The sequence below is a fragment of the Panthera onca genome, chromosome A3, assembly GCF_046562875.1.
Source record: "Panthera onca isolate mPanOnc1 chromosome A3, mPanOnc1 haplotype 2, whole genome shotgun sequence".
NCBI classification, from domain to species: domain Eukaryota; kingdom Metazoa; phylum Chordata; class Mammalia; order Carnivora; family Felidae; genus Panthera; species Panthera onca.
In genome coordinates, this window is record NC_138341.1 from 53,774,722 (window position 1) to 53,788,767 (window position 14,046).

Genomic DNA, 14,046 nt, shown 5'->3' on the forward strand with positions numbered 1-14,046 from the left:
CATTTAAACCTTTTATAATATTTGTATACATCAATTTTAATTGTATGTATTTGTGTTTCTCTTTTTCTTAGTAACTTTAGTAGAGATTTTGCTGTTTTAGTATCTTTCAGAGACAGCTCTTAGATTTATAAAATCTACCGTTTTTCTGTCTTCTAATTCTTTAACTTTTTTTTTTTTTGATTACAGATCCCTGTTTTTCTTAGGTTTGCTTTGCCAGTATTAAAAGGAACATCTAGTAAAATTTTTAAAAATATAATAAAAGTGTTTAGAGTTTTTCTCCCACTATAGCAGTGATTTTCAACCAGCGTGAGAGTGGGGAGAGAGACTAATTATAATCTGCAGGAAGACTTCTCCACAGATATTTCAATATTCTCTTTTCTCCTCTCTTTAATTGCCTACCCCACCCTGACCTTTGAAGATTAAACTGATTATTGAGAGTGCTTTCTAATAGGTGTGTGTTTCCCTCGTCAGAAAAAAACTGGAGTTTTAACCGTATCCTGTAAGCCTTCAGATGATATTCTCATGTTATTATTTTGGAATGCACATTGGACTTCTTTGGGGGATGTGCTTTTTAATATTAAATAGTTAAAGCTCTTTGTGTTATTTTCCATTTTCAGCTTTGTTCTCTTGCCTGTATGATTTTTTCTTTAATGTTTATTTTTGAGAGAGAGAGACAGAGAGAATGAGAGGGAGAGGGCAGAGAGAAAGGGAGACACAGAATCTGAAGCAGGCTCCAGGCTCTGAGCTGTCAGCACAGAGCCCGATGTGGGGCTCGAACCCACGGACCATGAGACCATGACCTTAGCTGAAGTCGGACACTTAACTGACTGAGCCACCCAGGCGCCCCTTGCCTGTGTGATTTTTAAATGCACTGATAATTCGATCTGGTTTAAAGTGCTTAAAGTTTGATATGCCACATAGTTGCCTAAATGTACCAAATGTATGAAGCATTGACTGTTGTCCTTGGGATAAAGCATCATAATAATGTCCAGCTATGGTACTGGGTAGAATATAGTTTCCCCAGAAAGGGGGTCATGGAATAAGTAAGCTTTAGGAAAGTCTTCTTTGCTGTTGAATCCTAGCATTTAGTATAGTGTTTGGTTCCGTACAGATTGTTGAATGAATGAAAAGCTACTTTTTGCCAAAGGATAGGAGCTTGGATTTACCACTGTTAATGGCAGAGGCCCCTACACATTTCCCATCTGCTCCCAGTTTCAGTGCCTTTGATTCCTACTTATCACGTTTTGTTGTTTGTTTTGTTGTTCATTTGTCTGTATGAACTGGTTTTTAAAATTTTTTTTAATGTTTATTTATTTCTGAGACAGAGCATGAGTGGGGGAGGGGCAGAGAGAGAGGGAGACACAGAATCTGAAGCAGGCTCCAGGCTCTGAGCTGTCAGCACAGAGCCTGACGTGGGGCTCGAACTCACAAACCTCAAGATCATGGCCTGAGCCGAAGTGGTCGCTCAACCGACTGAGCCACTCAGGTGCCCCTGTATGAACTGTTTTTAAAACAGTTTTTATTTTTGTTTTAGCATCTTCTTCCCCTTTATGCTTACTTTGTAGTCTATAAATGGCCATATTTTTCTTGAGGGACTTAAACACCTTAAACACATTTGAGTAGAGTTATGACAGTAATAGCAGCGAAAATGTACTGAGCACTTGCTACGTGCTAATAAGCCCACTGGTTAAGTGCTTTTTTATGCATTATCTCAGGTGACCCTTAAAACAGCCCATGGGAAATTAAAGTGACCTGCCCAAGGTCACAACTGGAGAATGACAGGATAGAGATTTGAACCCGAACAGCCCAGTCCAGCAGCTGTAGTCATAACCATATCTCAAGAACCTTTGTAAATCAGTGACACTAAGCTTTTTACAAACATTATAAAACATCTTCGTATTTTTTTCATCTTATCCAGTCTTTTTAAATGAACATGTGGTATTTTTCCTTCTTTCTTGTCTGTGGTATAAACTTTTTGTGTTTGTGACACTTTTCATTCTTTACACAAGAAGGAAAATTATAGGGGCTCCTGGGTGGCTCAGTCAGTTAAGCATACAACTTCAACTCAGGTCATGATCTCATGGTTTGTGAGTTCGAGCCCCGCGTCGGGCTCTGTGCTGACAGCTCAGAGCCTGGAGCCTGCTTCGGATTCTGTGTCTCCCTCTCTCTCTGCCCCTCCCCTGCTCATTCTCTGTCTCTCTCTCAAAAATAAATAAACGTTAAAAGAAAATTTTTAAAGAAAGAAAATTATATCTAAACCCCAGAAATTAATATGTCCTCATTTGTATGAAATATAGGATAGCACCATTTTCTACAAGTTTTCTAGCCAAGCTCAGACTGTTCACTGATTTTAAACCATCTGATCAACAAGGAAGGAAATAAACAGGAAATTTCATAAGTCAGGGAGGATGGCAGAAGGGTTATTTTAAACATTTTTTATGGTAAAAGCTGCAAAAATGTTGATGAACTGTGTCCATATGTTGCAACAGACATCTGGAACTTGACATTGTGCCTCTTTATTTAACATATTTTTCTGTTAAGTTATATACATTCGTTAGTGTAATTTTGGAAAAATGACTAAAAGCCCAAAGAAGCAAGATAAAAGAACTCACAATCCCACTCCAAGAGGAGAACATTGCTGACATTTTACAATATTTGTGTCCATAATTTTATTTCTACACATATATACTTTTTTTGAAGATGAATGTATCCAGTTATATAATTTGTTTTTTTTCTTTTAATATATTTCATTGTGTCTCGTTTAAAAAATTTTTTAGAGATTTTAAGAGCAGTGATTTTATCCCTGTCTTCCTCCATCTACCTTTAAAGCAACTTAAAAACCCACTTTAATAACCTTCTCAAAATGACAAAATTATAGAGATTGAGAACAGATTAGTGATTTCCAAGAGGTAGGGACTGGAATAAGGAGTGTGTGACTATAAAGGAGAACAACAAGGAGGTCCTTTTGTTTGATGGAACAATTCTATATCGTTGTGGTGGTGCCTATGCTAATCTATACATACGGTCTAATTGCAAAGAACTATACACACCCAGACGAGTGTATGTGAAAACTGAATAAAATTAGTTAACAATATTTTACCAATGTCAGAGATTTTGTCCTACAGTTGTAAAAGATCTCACCATGGAAGGAAATTGGTTGAAGAAGGTTCCCAGGACTCTATGTACAGCAATTTCCTATGATTTCATAATTATTTGAAAATAAAAAGTTTTTAAAAATCCACTCTATAGAGATTTTAATTACTGAGCAAACTGAATATTAAAATGCAGTGTAAAGAATAGTAAAGTAGAAACCAGCAAACCTGTGTTCTGACCCTGGGTTTGCTGATAGACCTCTGGCTAGTCTTTTAACTTCTGGGCTTCGTTTTCTTTTCTGTAAAGGAAGAAAATTGTGCTAGAAAATCCTAAGATCCCTTTAAGCCCTCATATCCCATACGGTGTATAGATTTCTATAAATCTGTGAGTTTGCCAGATACAGAATAAATGTCAATAAATGTTAGATGTAGTCCAGAGGTTAGGGCTTGCAACAGGCAGGAAGTCTATTTGTTTCTTTCTGTCTTTCTGCCTAGCATGCCTAGACATTTAGTGATACCATGACCTCAAGAGGGTAAAGGGCACGTTGGAAGTATGTATACATATGTGCTAGATTACAAAACAGGCAGTGTTTGTTTATATGCCAAAATGTGTGATATGGATAATAATCGCTACAGGAATTCTGGAAGAGACCACCATAGGCTTCCACACAAAGAAGAAGTAGAATTTCAGGAGTATGAATATAGTACTAGTTTTATCATTAATTACATCTTTGAGTATGTTGCAAGGACTGGATTATATATCTCATACATATTTTGCCTTTCCCCTGGATTATATCCGCTCATGCATCTTTATTCTGCCTCTAAGTTTAGATTTACTCTGCAATTTGAGCTGTTGGGTTAATAGATGCTAAATTCATCTAGATTTACTTGATGTTTTCTGCTTTTCTCTTTTTTTTTCTCACCTTGACCCTTTCTTCCCCTCCAACCCACTCCAGCTGAAAAAAGGAAGGGTGGGCAGACTGTGGACTCTAGCCTCCCACTTCTAAGTGTATCTGATCCTTTTATCCCTCTTCAAGTACCTGATGCACCAGGTAGGTAAACAGAGCTGCTCTGAGCCTAAGCAGGTTGATTCTTGTGTTCCAGGGTTTCTTGAGAGTTGTTTAAACATTCCATGAAAAGGATGTGAATTCCAAGGCCTATTAATAGGTTCTGTTGTATATTTTTTGGTAATGGGAGGGCCTGTGTATTGGAAAGAACATTAGTCTAATATGATTATAACATGTTGAGGGGGACCTGTAAGCATGTGATAGAAGGAACAAAATGCCAATAGTGGTTATATGATAATTTCCTGGCCAGTACTGATTTTCCTATAATGGGCTTTTATTTTCTAAATAAAAATACATAATAAAAGTTAAAGGGAATATGAGTCAGGAGACCCAGGTTCCCTTCCTGGCACTTCACCTATCTGAAAACCTTCTGGACTTGACTCTTCATCAGTGAAGTAATTTGGACTGCATGAGTTCGAATATCGCTTTAGGTCTACCATATCTGATTTTTAAGTGAGCAGTCTAAAAAAGGAAGAAATTGGGGTGTCTGGGTGGCTTGGTCGGTTGAGCGTCCGACTTCGGCTCAGGTCATGATCTCACGGTCCGTGAGTTCGAGCCCCGCGTCAGGCTCTTTGCTGACAGCTCAGAGCCTGGAGCCTGCTTCCGATTCTGTGTCTCCCTCTCTCTCTGACCCTCCCCCATTCATGCTCTGTGTCTCTCTGTCTCAAAAATAAAAAATAATAAAAAAAATAAAAAAGGAAGAAATTGTTAGTGTGTTCTGATTGAGATAGCTTTTGAAACAATAATTGGATACTTGCCAATTGGATACTAGCATTTCATGACTGCCAGTGATTTCTCTCCCTACGCTCTTCCCCATCCTTTTAGGGGTGGGGGTGGGGAGCATGATGTGAGACACAGAAGCCACCCTTTCTTTTCTCTACCAGTCTTTTTGAATAGATCCAACTCTTTAGAAGCATCTAGCAGCCATTTTGTTTCTGGTAGTTTTTCTTCTTATTCTTACCTTTGCCTATTCTCTTGGTTTTAAACTAATAGGATCTGCTTGGTTCTTCTTCTCTCCCAGAATGTTAAAGGTATTTGATTGATTCAAGATTGGAAATGATTGTGACGTTTGTACCATCTATGTACTAAGACAGACTGCAGCAAGGGTACCATGACAGTTTTTATTTCTTTAGGCAATCTGTTGACCCTCCTTAGGGGAAGCAAAAACTTGCCTTGATCAAGTAGTATTGTGTAACTTCATAGCTTGCTCGAGCTGGATGTAGGTCAAAAATACCTAAGTTCGCTGAGAAATGATTCAGTATAGGATAGTTAAAGGAAAGGGAAGAAGGAATCAAGTAGAGGTCCTTTTCTCTGTTGTATCATTCAGGCATGCTGGGCAGTACCTAGACAAGCCATTTTCAAGCTAGAAAGGTATGGGCTGCGAACTCAGGCTGGAGCCCACTGGCCTCTTTTTCCTCCCTGTCGTGGCAGTCATGGGATCAGACAAAGAAAAGGGGTTACCGAGGCATTTTCCCTTTGATACCTCTCAGGCTCTTGCCTTGCTCTTTCCCAGATGGCCCATGGGCTGCAGACACTGGAAGGGACACCTCTTGGCACAGGCCAGAAGATGAGGGCCCACAGGCAGGTAGCTGTCCCCCACAACTGTCACAGGTACCCTCTGGATCGGGGTGACGAGCCAGGCACAGACGTGAGGTGGCTCAGGATATCAACTCCCAGTTGTAGAGATGAGTTGTAAAGATAAGCCTGGGAGGCACCATAGGTAGCCGGCCGCCATCCTGCCTTCTACATTGTTATCTTTCCTGTCTCCTGATCCTCCATATTTCTCTTTTTCTGGTAGATTCCTGCTAAAGTGATACTGGTATACACTTTTGTGCCAATTAAGCCATGACTCCTCTTGGATTTTAATAAGAGATCTATTAATGGAATATTCTAATTGAGAATTACAGGGGTATCTTATTTGTTTTATGATCTGTCAGACCAAACTCATCTGAAAACATAAATTAGATATGTCACTCCTTTATGCTCCCATGAATTTCCATATCACTGAGAGTAAAATCCAGACTTTTTACCAAGACCTAAAAGGCCCTAACTAATCTGATTAGCTCTCTGGCCACCCCTCTAACCTGAGCTCATAATATTCTTTTCTTTAGTCTTTCTTCCAACAGTCTCAGCTTGTTCCCACTTCAGGGCCTTTGCACGTGCTGATACTCTGCCTGGAAAGCTTTTTCTCTATATCTGTTCCTTCTTATCATCTGACATTTGGGTCTCAGCTTAAATGCTATCTTCTCAGGCCTGTCGTGATCCCACAGCACTCGCAGTCACACTTCCTGGCTTTTTTCTTCATAGCATTTGTCATGACATTGTTTCCACTGGTCCATTATCTGTCTTTCCCCACCAGGATGTCAGTGTCCTGAGGGAGCGACCTTGCTGTCTGATCCAGCACTGCTTTGCCAGTGCTAAGAACACTGGCGGGTAGATTGGTACTCTATGAATATTTGCAGATTGGATGAATGAACAAAGTAAAACCTGAGGCTGAAAGGCTTATGGCAGCCCCATTGCTCTCCATTTGTGTCCCCAACTCCCAAACACCAGACTACTGGCTTCATAGTTTTCTACCTGGGCCTCTGCCAACTCCCACCCAGGCCTCTCACCCACTCTCGGAGGGTGAATAAATGAAGGTACAGCCCACAAACCCTGGAGTGAAAGCAGTAGCTAGGTTTAGAAGATTCTTCACCTCCAGCCCTTTGTCGAGCCCTCCAGAATCTGGGCTGAGCATGGTGTCTTGCAGCTGTGTCTGATTAATGTATGTACTGTAATGTTCTGCCTGTAACACCATTCAATTCTGTAGCCTTTTAATCCAAGGATATCGATAGGATATGGATGGGATTACCCTACCTCCTTCCTTAGCATCTTGAAACGTCTGAGGCGAGGCCTGAGAGTGTAGGGCTCTGGGACCTCAACAAACTGCAAGTTTTTCTCCCCTCTTCAGGCCCCCCTAAAACACCCAGTTTGTCACTGCTTCCAGACCACCGTGGGTACCAGTCACACTTTTAGGGCTGTTTGTTTTGCATACATGCTTCCCTCCACACTCTACCTTCCTGATGATAAAAGAGTCATGAAATCTTTGTCTCCTGACCACTCTATGCCTTTTAATGACTTAACATTTTATTTGATGCTTTTAAAATGCCCTCCTGGGGCACCTGGGTGGCTTGGTCGGTTAAGCATCCGACTTCGGCTCAGGTCATGATCTCACGGTCCGTGAGTTTGATCCCCGAGTCGGGCTCTGAGCTGACCGCTCAGAGCCTGGAGCCTGTTTCAGATTCTGTGTCTCCCTCTCTCTGTGCCCCTCCCCTGTTCATGCTCTGTCTCTCTCTGTCTCAAAAATAAATAAACGTTAAAAAAAAAAATTAAAAAAATAAAATAAAATGCCCTCCCATGTAATTTCCTCTGATTCTACAAAGAAGACTGACTGGTAAGTTTGTCAAGTAATAATCTCATGTTCCGGGTGAGAAGGTGAGACACTGGTGCTGTTGGGACTGTGCTGCTGCACACATTTCCTTTTAATGGCCCCAGGCCCCAGCCAGTGAAACCTCCCTGTCTGGGGGTCAATAAAGCCTTCGACTGCAAAGCTAAAATTAAGGTTTAGGGAAATACGAAAGTGGGCTTGAACTTTTCAGACCTGGGCTCTACCCACATAGTGGCTTGGTGATTTTGATCAAATCATTTAAACTCTGTGTTCTTCTCCTCAAAATTAAAACTATTTTAAAACCTACCTCATGGAGTGGCTTGTGAGGGCCAGATGGAAGCATGTATTTGGAATTGCTCTGTAAACTTTAAATTAGTATAAAGATAGGAAATGTTGTAGACTTTGGTTCTGAGCCCTTATTCCCCATGGGGCAGTCCTAGTTATGAAAAGTCTTAGACAATAATGTTTTTCTCTTACAGAAATTAAACTTGCTTTATAACCTTTGACTTTTGCACAACTGAGAGCCATTGAAATAAGACTTCCTTGATATAATGATTATTAAACTGTGGGTAAAGGGGCATTGGGTAATTGGATTTGTTTGGGTTTTATTTTTTTTAGGACCTTTCTATTTTCCAAAGCATCATAAAACACATTTTCTTAGAAAATCTGGCATTAAAAAAAATCACAGCCATGAGCATTTGTGTGCTCACAGAGCTGCCAAATGAAGCCTAGCTCTGGTGAGTCTCAGAGTATTTCATTGATGCTCATATGCTGTGTGTTTATTTTTCCTTCTCTTTGTGTTAGATGAGCTATAGGTGGTACCAAATTTAAAATACAGTAGAAGAGAATGGGGAATTTTCTCTGAAAATTGGCTGAAGGGTTTAATTTTTTGTTTTTTTTAAACTGGTAAAATACACATAACACAAAATTTACCATTTTAAAGTGGACAGTTCAATGGCATTTAGTCTTCACATTGTTTTGCAACCATTGCCATCCATCCACGGAACTGTTTTAATCTCACAAAACTGAAACTCTCCACCTGTAACTCTCCTTCCTCCTTTCCTGCAGCCCCTGGCAACCACATTCTGCTTTCTTCCTCTTTGAATTTGACTACTCTAGATACCTCACATAGGTAGAATCATACAGTATTTGTCTTTTTGTGACTGGCTTATTTCACTTAACATAATGTCCTCAAGGTTCATCCATGTTGAAGAATATGTCAGAATTTCCTTCCTTTTGAAGGCTGAATAACATTCCATTGTATATGTATATGTACCACATTCTGTTTATCCATTCCTCTTTTGTTGGCCACTTGGGTTGCTTCCACAGCCACTTGGGTTATTGTGAAAATGCTCCCATGAGCATGGGTATGCAAATGTCTCTTCAAGACCCGAGATTCTTTTGGGTATATATCTGGATATGGAATCGCCAGGTCCTATGGTAATTCTAGTTTTTCTTTTTTGAGGAACCACCATATTATTTTCCATAGTGACCACATCTTTTTACATCCCCACAGGCAGAGCACTAGAGTTTGAGGAAAAGATTTTCATAGCAGCTCCTTAATGCTGACTTCTCAACATCAGTGTTCCACAAGACTCAGCAAGCAGGCATTGGTTGCCCCATAAGTGCCACTTCCTAGAATCAACAGCTTTTTAAAAATGTACCTCCTGGTTTATGGTAGTTCATCATCTCTCAAAAAGTCCACAGGAGAAGCTGTGTTTTCTTAGTGGTTTGTTGTGAAGATAAGCATTCCTCTCAGAGCTATCTGCCTGGCATATCCCTCACTTCCAACTGCTATTTCATGATACTGAAAAGTCCAAGGTTGATCACCTATGTGTCTTTGCTCTGGAAAGTTTCTCTTTCCGCAGATTCAGTTCCCTAAAATGAACCTGGAATGGGGCATGGTGGCTGACTTTTGCTTCCATCTTGCAGATGTTACAGACAGTTTAGTGTCTAGTTTCTCAATGATAGGAACTATTTAGAGTGACTGCATTTTAAAAACAGCATCTCTCATCACAAGACTTCAGACAAGATGTAAATTTCCAAAGCCACAAAGCTGTAGCAGCCAAATCATCTTTTCTGATGGGGGCTGGCATCAGGCTTTTCCTGTTCATTAGGTCAACCTGCTTTACTGTTCGTGGTCAAATTCCTCATTAGGCCTGGAATGGCTCTTGAGCAAACCCTTAACCTTTTTAGCCTCTAAATAGATACCTATCCTCTCTTTTGATGTTCGGAAAGAGAGAAAGCTCACAACTTGTACTATATTCCAGTCTCCCATCAGGAAGCAGTTTTGATTATCTAACCTTAGATGCTTTTATGAAGGATTTATTACCTTCTTGCTTTGTGGTTGATACTTTCAGTAAGTAAGTCTTGAGAGAAACCTAAGAGAAGACTTTGGAGTGGATTGATTCCTACCTTTTCCTCTCTTCCCTAGTCCCCAATGCCACTTGACTTATTATGCTTGAGAGGAGAGAGGAAGGTGCTCAAAAGATCCTCTTTCTAAGTCTGCTCTTAATTTTTCAAAGTACTAGCAACACTCTCCTTTAAAAGCATTCTCAGCTTCCACTGGCCGGGCTAACTCACTCTGTGCCCACTTTGCTTCACGGGTCCACCTTCTCGGTCCTTTCACCGTGATTTCAGCCCAACTCCATGCTCTTAACCTGACTCATTCTTATTTGGGAACCCTAGAAACTTGAGAAAGAACTGAGTATAGTAATGGGAATGTGATAAGAAATACCACCAACAGAAAAATATGAGTAGATATTCTTCATAAAAGAAGAGATAGAAATTACCAACAATATATATATATATTTTAAAGTTCATCATTATGATGAATCCAAGAAGAGCCAATTATGAAACAATGGGATGCCATAACCTCTGCCATTAGCTTGGTAAAGAGTGAAGACCCCACCACCTCGGGCTTGATGAACGTGTAATAAAATGGACTACACTCAGATCCTAATAGTTTACTTTCTCTTTTCTTTCCTAAAATATTATTCTGAGAAAATATGGGTATGCTGAAATATTTATCAAACAATCAGAATTTAGAGGGAAAGATTGGAGGGGTATTCTCTAAAAACTGTTAATAGCGGGTATCTCTTGAAGTGAGATTATGGGTCGTTTTTACTTTTACCCTTTGTTTTCTCCGTATTTCCCAAGTTTCCACAATAAACATGTTTTACAAAAGTAAAAAGTAATAAGGGATCAAACAAGAAACATGTTTTTTTTCCTTTTTTCTAAATGTAATTTTATTTTAAATTCCAGTATAGTTAACATACAGTGTTACCTTAGTTTCACACGTACAATATCATGATTCCACAGTTCCGTCACCCGGTGCTTATCACAAGTGAACTCCTTAATCCCCATCACCTAGTTCACCCACCTCCCCTCTGGTAACTATCAGTTTGTTCTCTGTAGTTAAGAGTCTGTGAGGCACCTGTGTGGCTAATCGGTTGAGCATCTGACTTTGGCTCAGGTCATGATCTCACTGTCTGTGAGTTCGAGCCCCGTGTTGGGCTCTGTGCTGACAGCTCAGAGCCTGGAGCCTGCTTTGGATTCTGTGTCCCCCTCTCTCTGCCCCTCCCCACTCACGCTCTGTCTCTCTCTCTGTCTCTCTCTGCCAAAAATAAATAAACATTAAAAAAATTTTTAAAGATTCTGTTTCTTGGTTTCTGGGTTTTTTTCCCTTTGCTTTTTTTTTTTTTTTTTTTTTTTTTTTTAAGACATCCATTCTTTTTTCAAATGAGGATCTAGCTTAAATATTCCCCCACCTTCTCACCCTGTTCCCCTGGCCATGGGTGTCTGGGCTGAGTTTGTGTGTTGAACAGCTGTCTTGGGGCAGTCATCTTCCTTCCTGCCCATTCTGCCACGGTGCCCTCCAAGGGTCCTTCCGCACAGCCGCTGCCAGTTCAGATCTCCAGTTTCTTCTCTAAGCAGTCCGTCTTCTAAGTAGCTGGTTAGTTCCTGCTCCCTGTTTTTCCCTTGGACGATTGGTTTTTGGGGTGGATAGGACCTTTAAGTGTATCTTCATTTTATCATATTATCAATAAGAAAAACTTAGATCCAGAGAACAATGATGGTTTGCCCAAAGTGTCACATCAACTTAGTGCAGAGCCCAGGTCTCTGTCTCTTTGTGCCTTTTCTTTCTGTCTGGCGGACCATGCTGCCTCCTCTCACATTTCACTTCATTCAAGGAATTCTGCTTTTTCTGGTCTCATACCAAGGCATTTGAGTAAAACCTGGAATCTCACCCATTCTCACTAGTGTTATCCCAGGCATCTGTGGCGCCATTAGATATCAACAGGTTGCAAAATGCCTGTGGAGAACTTGTTTGAGGCTTGGGATCTTAATGCTTCCTGCACACGTTCCTAAATTTACCACTCTTCTCTGCACTGCTCCTCCCCACCCATCCCCTTCATGCCACATAGTCTCAGAGTGTCTTCATAAAACAGAAGTCCTAACACGAGTGATATCAAGGCTGGCCCTTGATTCACGTGTGAGGCCTGCAGGCTGTGGCTATAAACTCTCAGCCTCCTGTAGCCTTTCTCGTGCCTCCCATGATACCCTGTTCTCAAGGGTATCATGAGAAAGTTCTTCATTTACAGTGACCAAAAATGAGCCATAAAAGCTTGAGGTGTGACTTCTTCTAATGGCTTTACATTTTGAAGCAACCAAAGCTTTAGTTAAGCCAGAGGACTGAATCTCTAGTGTGTAGAAGGTCTGGGCCACAGTCCTAGCTAGCTCTGTGGCTGACCCGCTGTTAGCTCTCAGGCAGGTGGCTTCACCTTTCTGGAGCTAGTTTCTTTGTCTATAAATGAGAAGGCTAATTGAATAAGATCCGAGGCTCCTTCCAGGGCCAACATGTCTTTGATAACTTGGCCGTTGGGCATGGGACCATGTCTATGTGAAGACCTGTTCTCCTGTGTCAATGGAGACAGGCAAACCCTGTAGGCAGCACGTGAGGGAAACCGTGAAATCAAGTGCGGGCTCTACCATGTCCCATCTATGACTTTGGGCAAGTCACACATTCTCACGGTGTCTATGTCCATTCTTCTCGACTCTATCAGTATTCCCACACCCAGGGTGTTTTGTGAATAATGAATGAAAATGTTTGACCTTGAACTGCAAATGGAAGTGATGACGGTAGTTCCGGTGGCACCTGGGCACCCGCACGGAGTAACTGAGAGTCTTCTGTCATTTCAGTAGTGCTGAGGGTGGGACAGGCTGGTTTTGTACATGCTGTCCACCTTACTTAGGCCGTGGCTCTGTGCTCCCACTCCTAGTCCTCTGTCTGCTATTGCTCTGTCCCTGCTCCTCCTTCCCACATTCCAGTATTCGAGTGTCATCACAGATCATCCATGTGAATAGCATGTTACTGTTTGGTCAGAAGATAAGCCTCTCTACATTTGGCAGCTTAGCCCATCCCCACCCTGTTCTATCTCACCACACAACACATGCACACATGTATGCACACACACACTTTTTTATCCCCTCACATCAGCTTTTTGCTAACGGCTAATGAAAATAGTCGATTCTTGCTGAGGTACCTGACTTTCCACTTGATCGCCCATTCTCCCCATCTCCCCAGTGAGGCCACAGACATGTGACATAGGGTATGAGAGGAAACTGAGAACTGGGGATACAGAGATTAATAACATACCTTCTGTGCCTTCAGTCACATTGTAAGGGCTGCAAGAGAAGAGAGTGCAGAGGGCTCCAGAAGTTTCCTGATGTGGCAGGGAGGACAGGGAAAGGCTTAGAAGAGATGATACTTGAGTGACCAATACAGAAGGATGGTGGGAGGCATCTCCCATTTTACAGTTGAGGTAATGACAGAAGTTAAAGGAACAGCCTCACGGTCACAACCAGTCACTGCAGTGGCTAGAATTCACACTCTGAATGTGGCTAGCCTAAGGTTTTGCACCTGGATAAACTGCTGTATGAAAGATAAGCAAGTAATTTGGGGTCATTGCTTTTTATCCGTTGCTTCATAAGATTGCAAATATAGGAGTGCTGAAAGTGAAAGAAGCAAATAATTACGTTTCTGTATGTGAAAGAGGCTCTTTTGGGACTAAAACAAAAGCCAGTGTTCAGAATAATCAAAATTTGGACTTTTTGGGGAAACATCTTCTTTTTGCCAGTATGCTAAAAATTGTCAGATATTTTTAACATCTTGTCTGCTAATAGAATGTTATGCACGATGCAAGATTAATGCTGATGGGACTGGTATACTTGGTTAGTACCCTGGGGTTTTTTTCCCTGCTGTTGAAAAGTTGTTTTTTTTCCTTCCTTCCTTTCTTCAATATAAATCAGGTGTAAATGAGCAATGTAGCATATTGTCATTTAATTCAAAGATAACCTACATGCCATATACTCCAAAGATGGTAAATTGGTCTCACATATAAAAATATCTTTTTCGGCAGTATATTAAGTGGACGAAAGCAAATTACCTTGCCAAGAC

The 14,046-nt window shown here is 41.0% G+C and overlaps 1 protein-coding gene across 14 annotated transcripts in view; it reads left to right on the forward strand.

Annotated features, from left to right (window-relative positions):
* The window catches only part of AAK1 (AP2 associated kinase 1), a 173,403-nt gene that overhangs the window by 135,011 nt on the left and 24,346 nt on the right, over positions 1-14,046 (forward strand). For 10 of the 14 annotated variants that reach the window (XM_060659225.3, XM_060659250.3, XM_060659286.3 and 7 more), the window contains one exon: positions 4,049-4,144. The exons of the other annotated variants lie outside the window; for them this stretch is intronic. In XM_060659225.3, the coding sequence (XP_060515208.3) occupies positions 4,049-4,144 (96 nt within the window). The remainder of the gene's footprint in view (positions 1-4,048; positions 4,145-14,046) is intronic. 14 annotated transcript variants of the gene reach the window in all.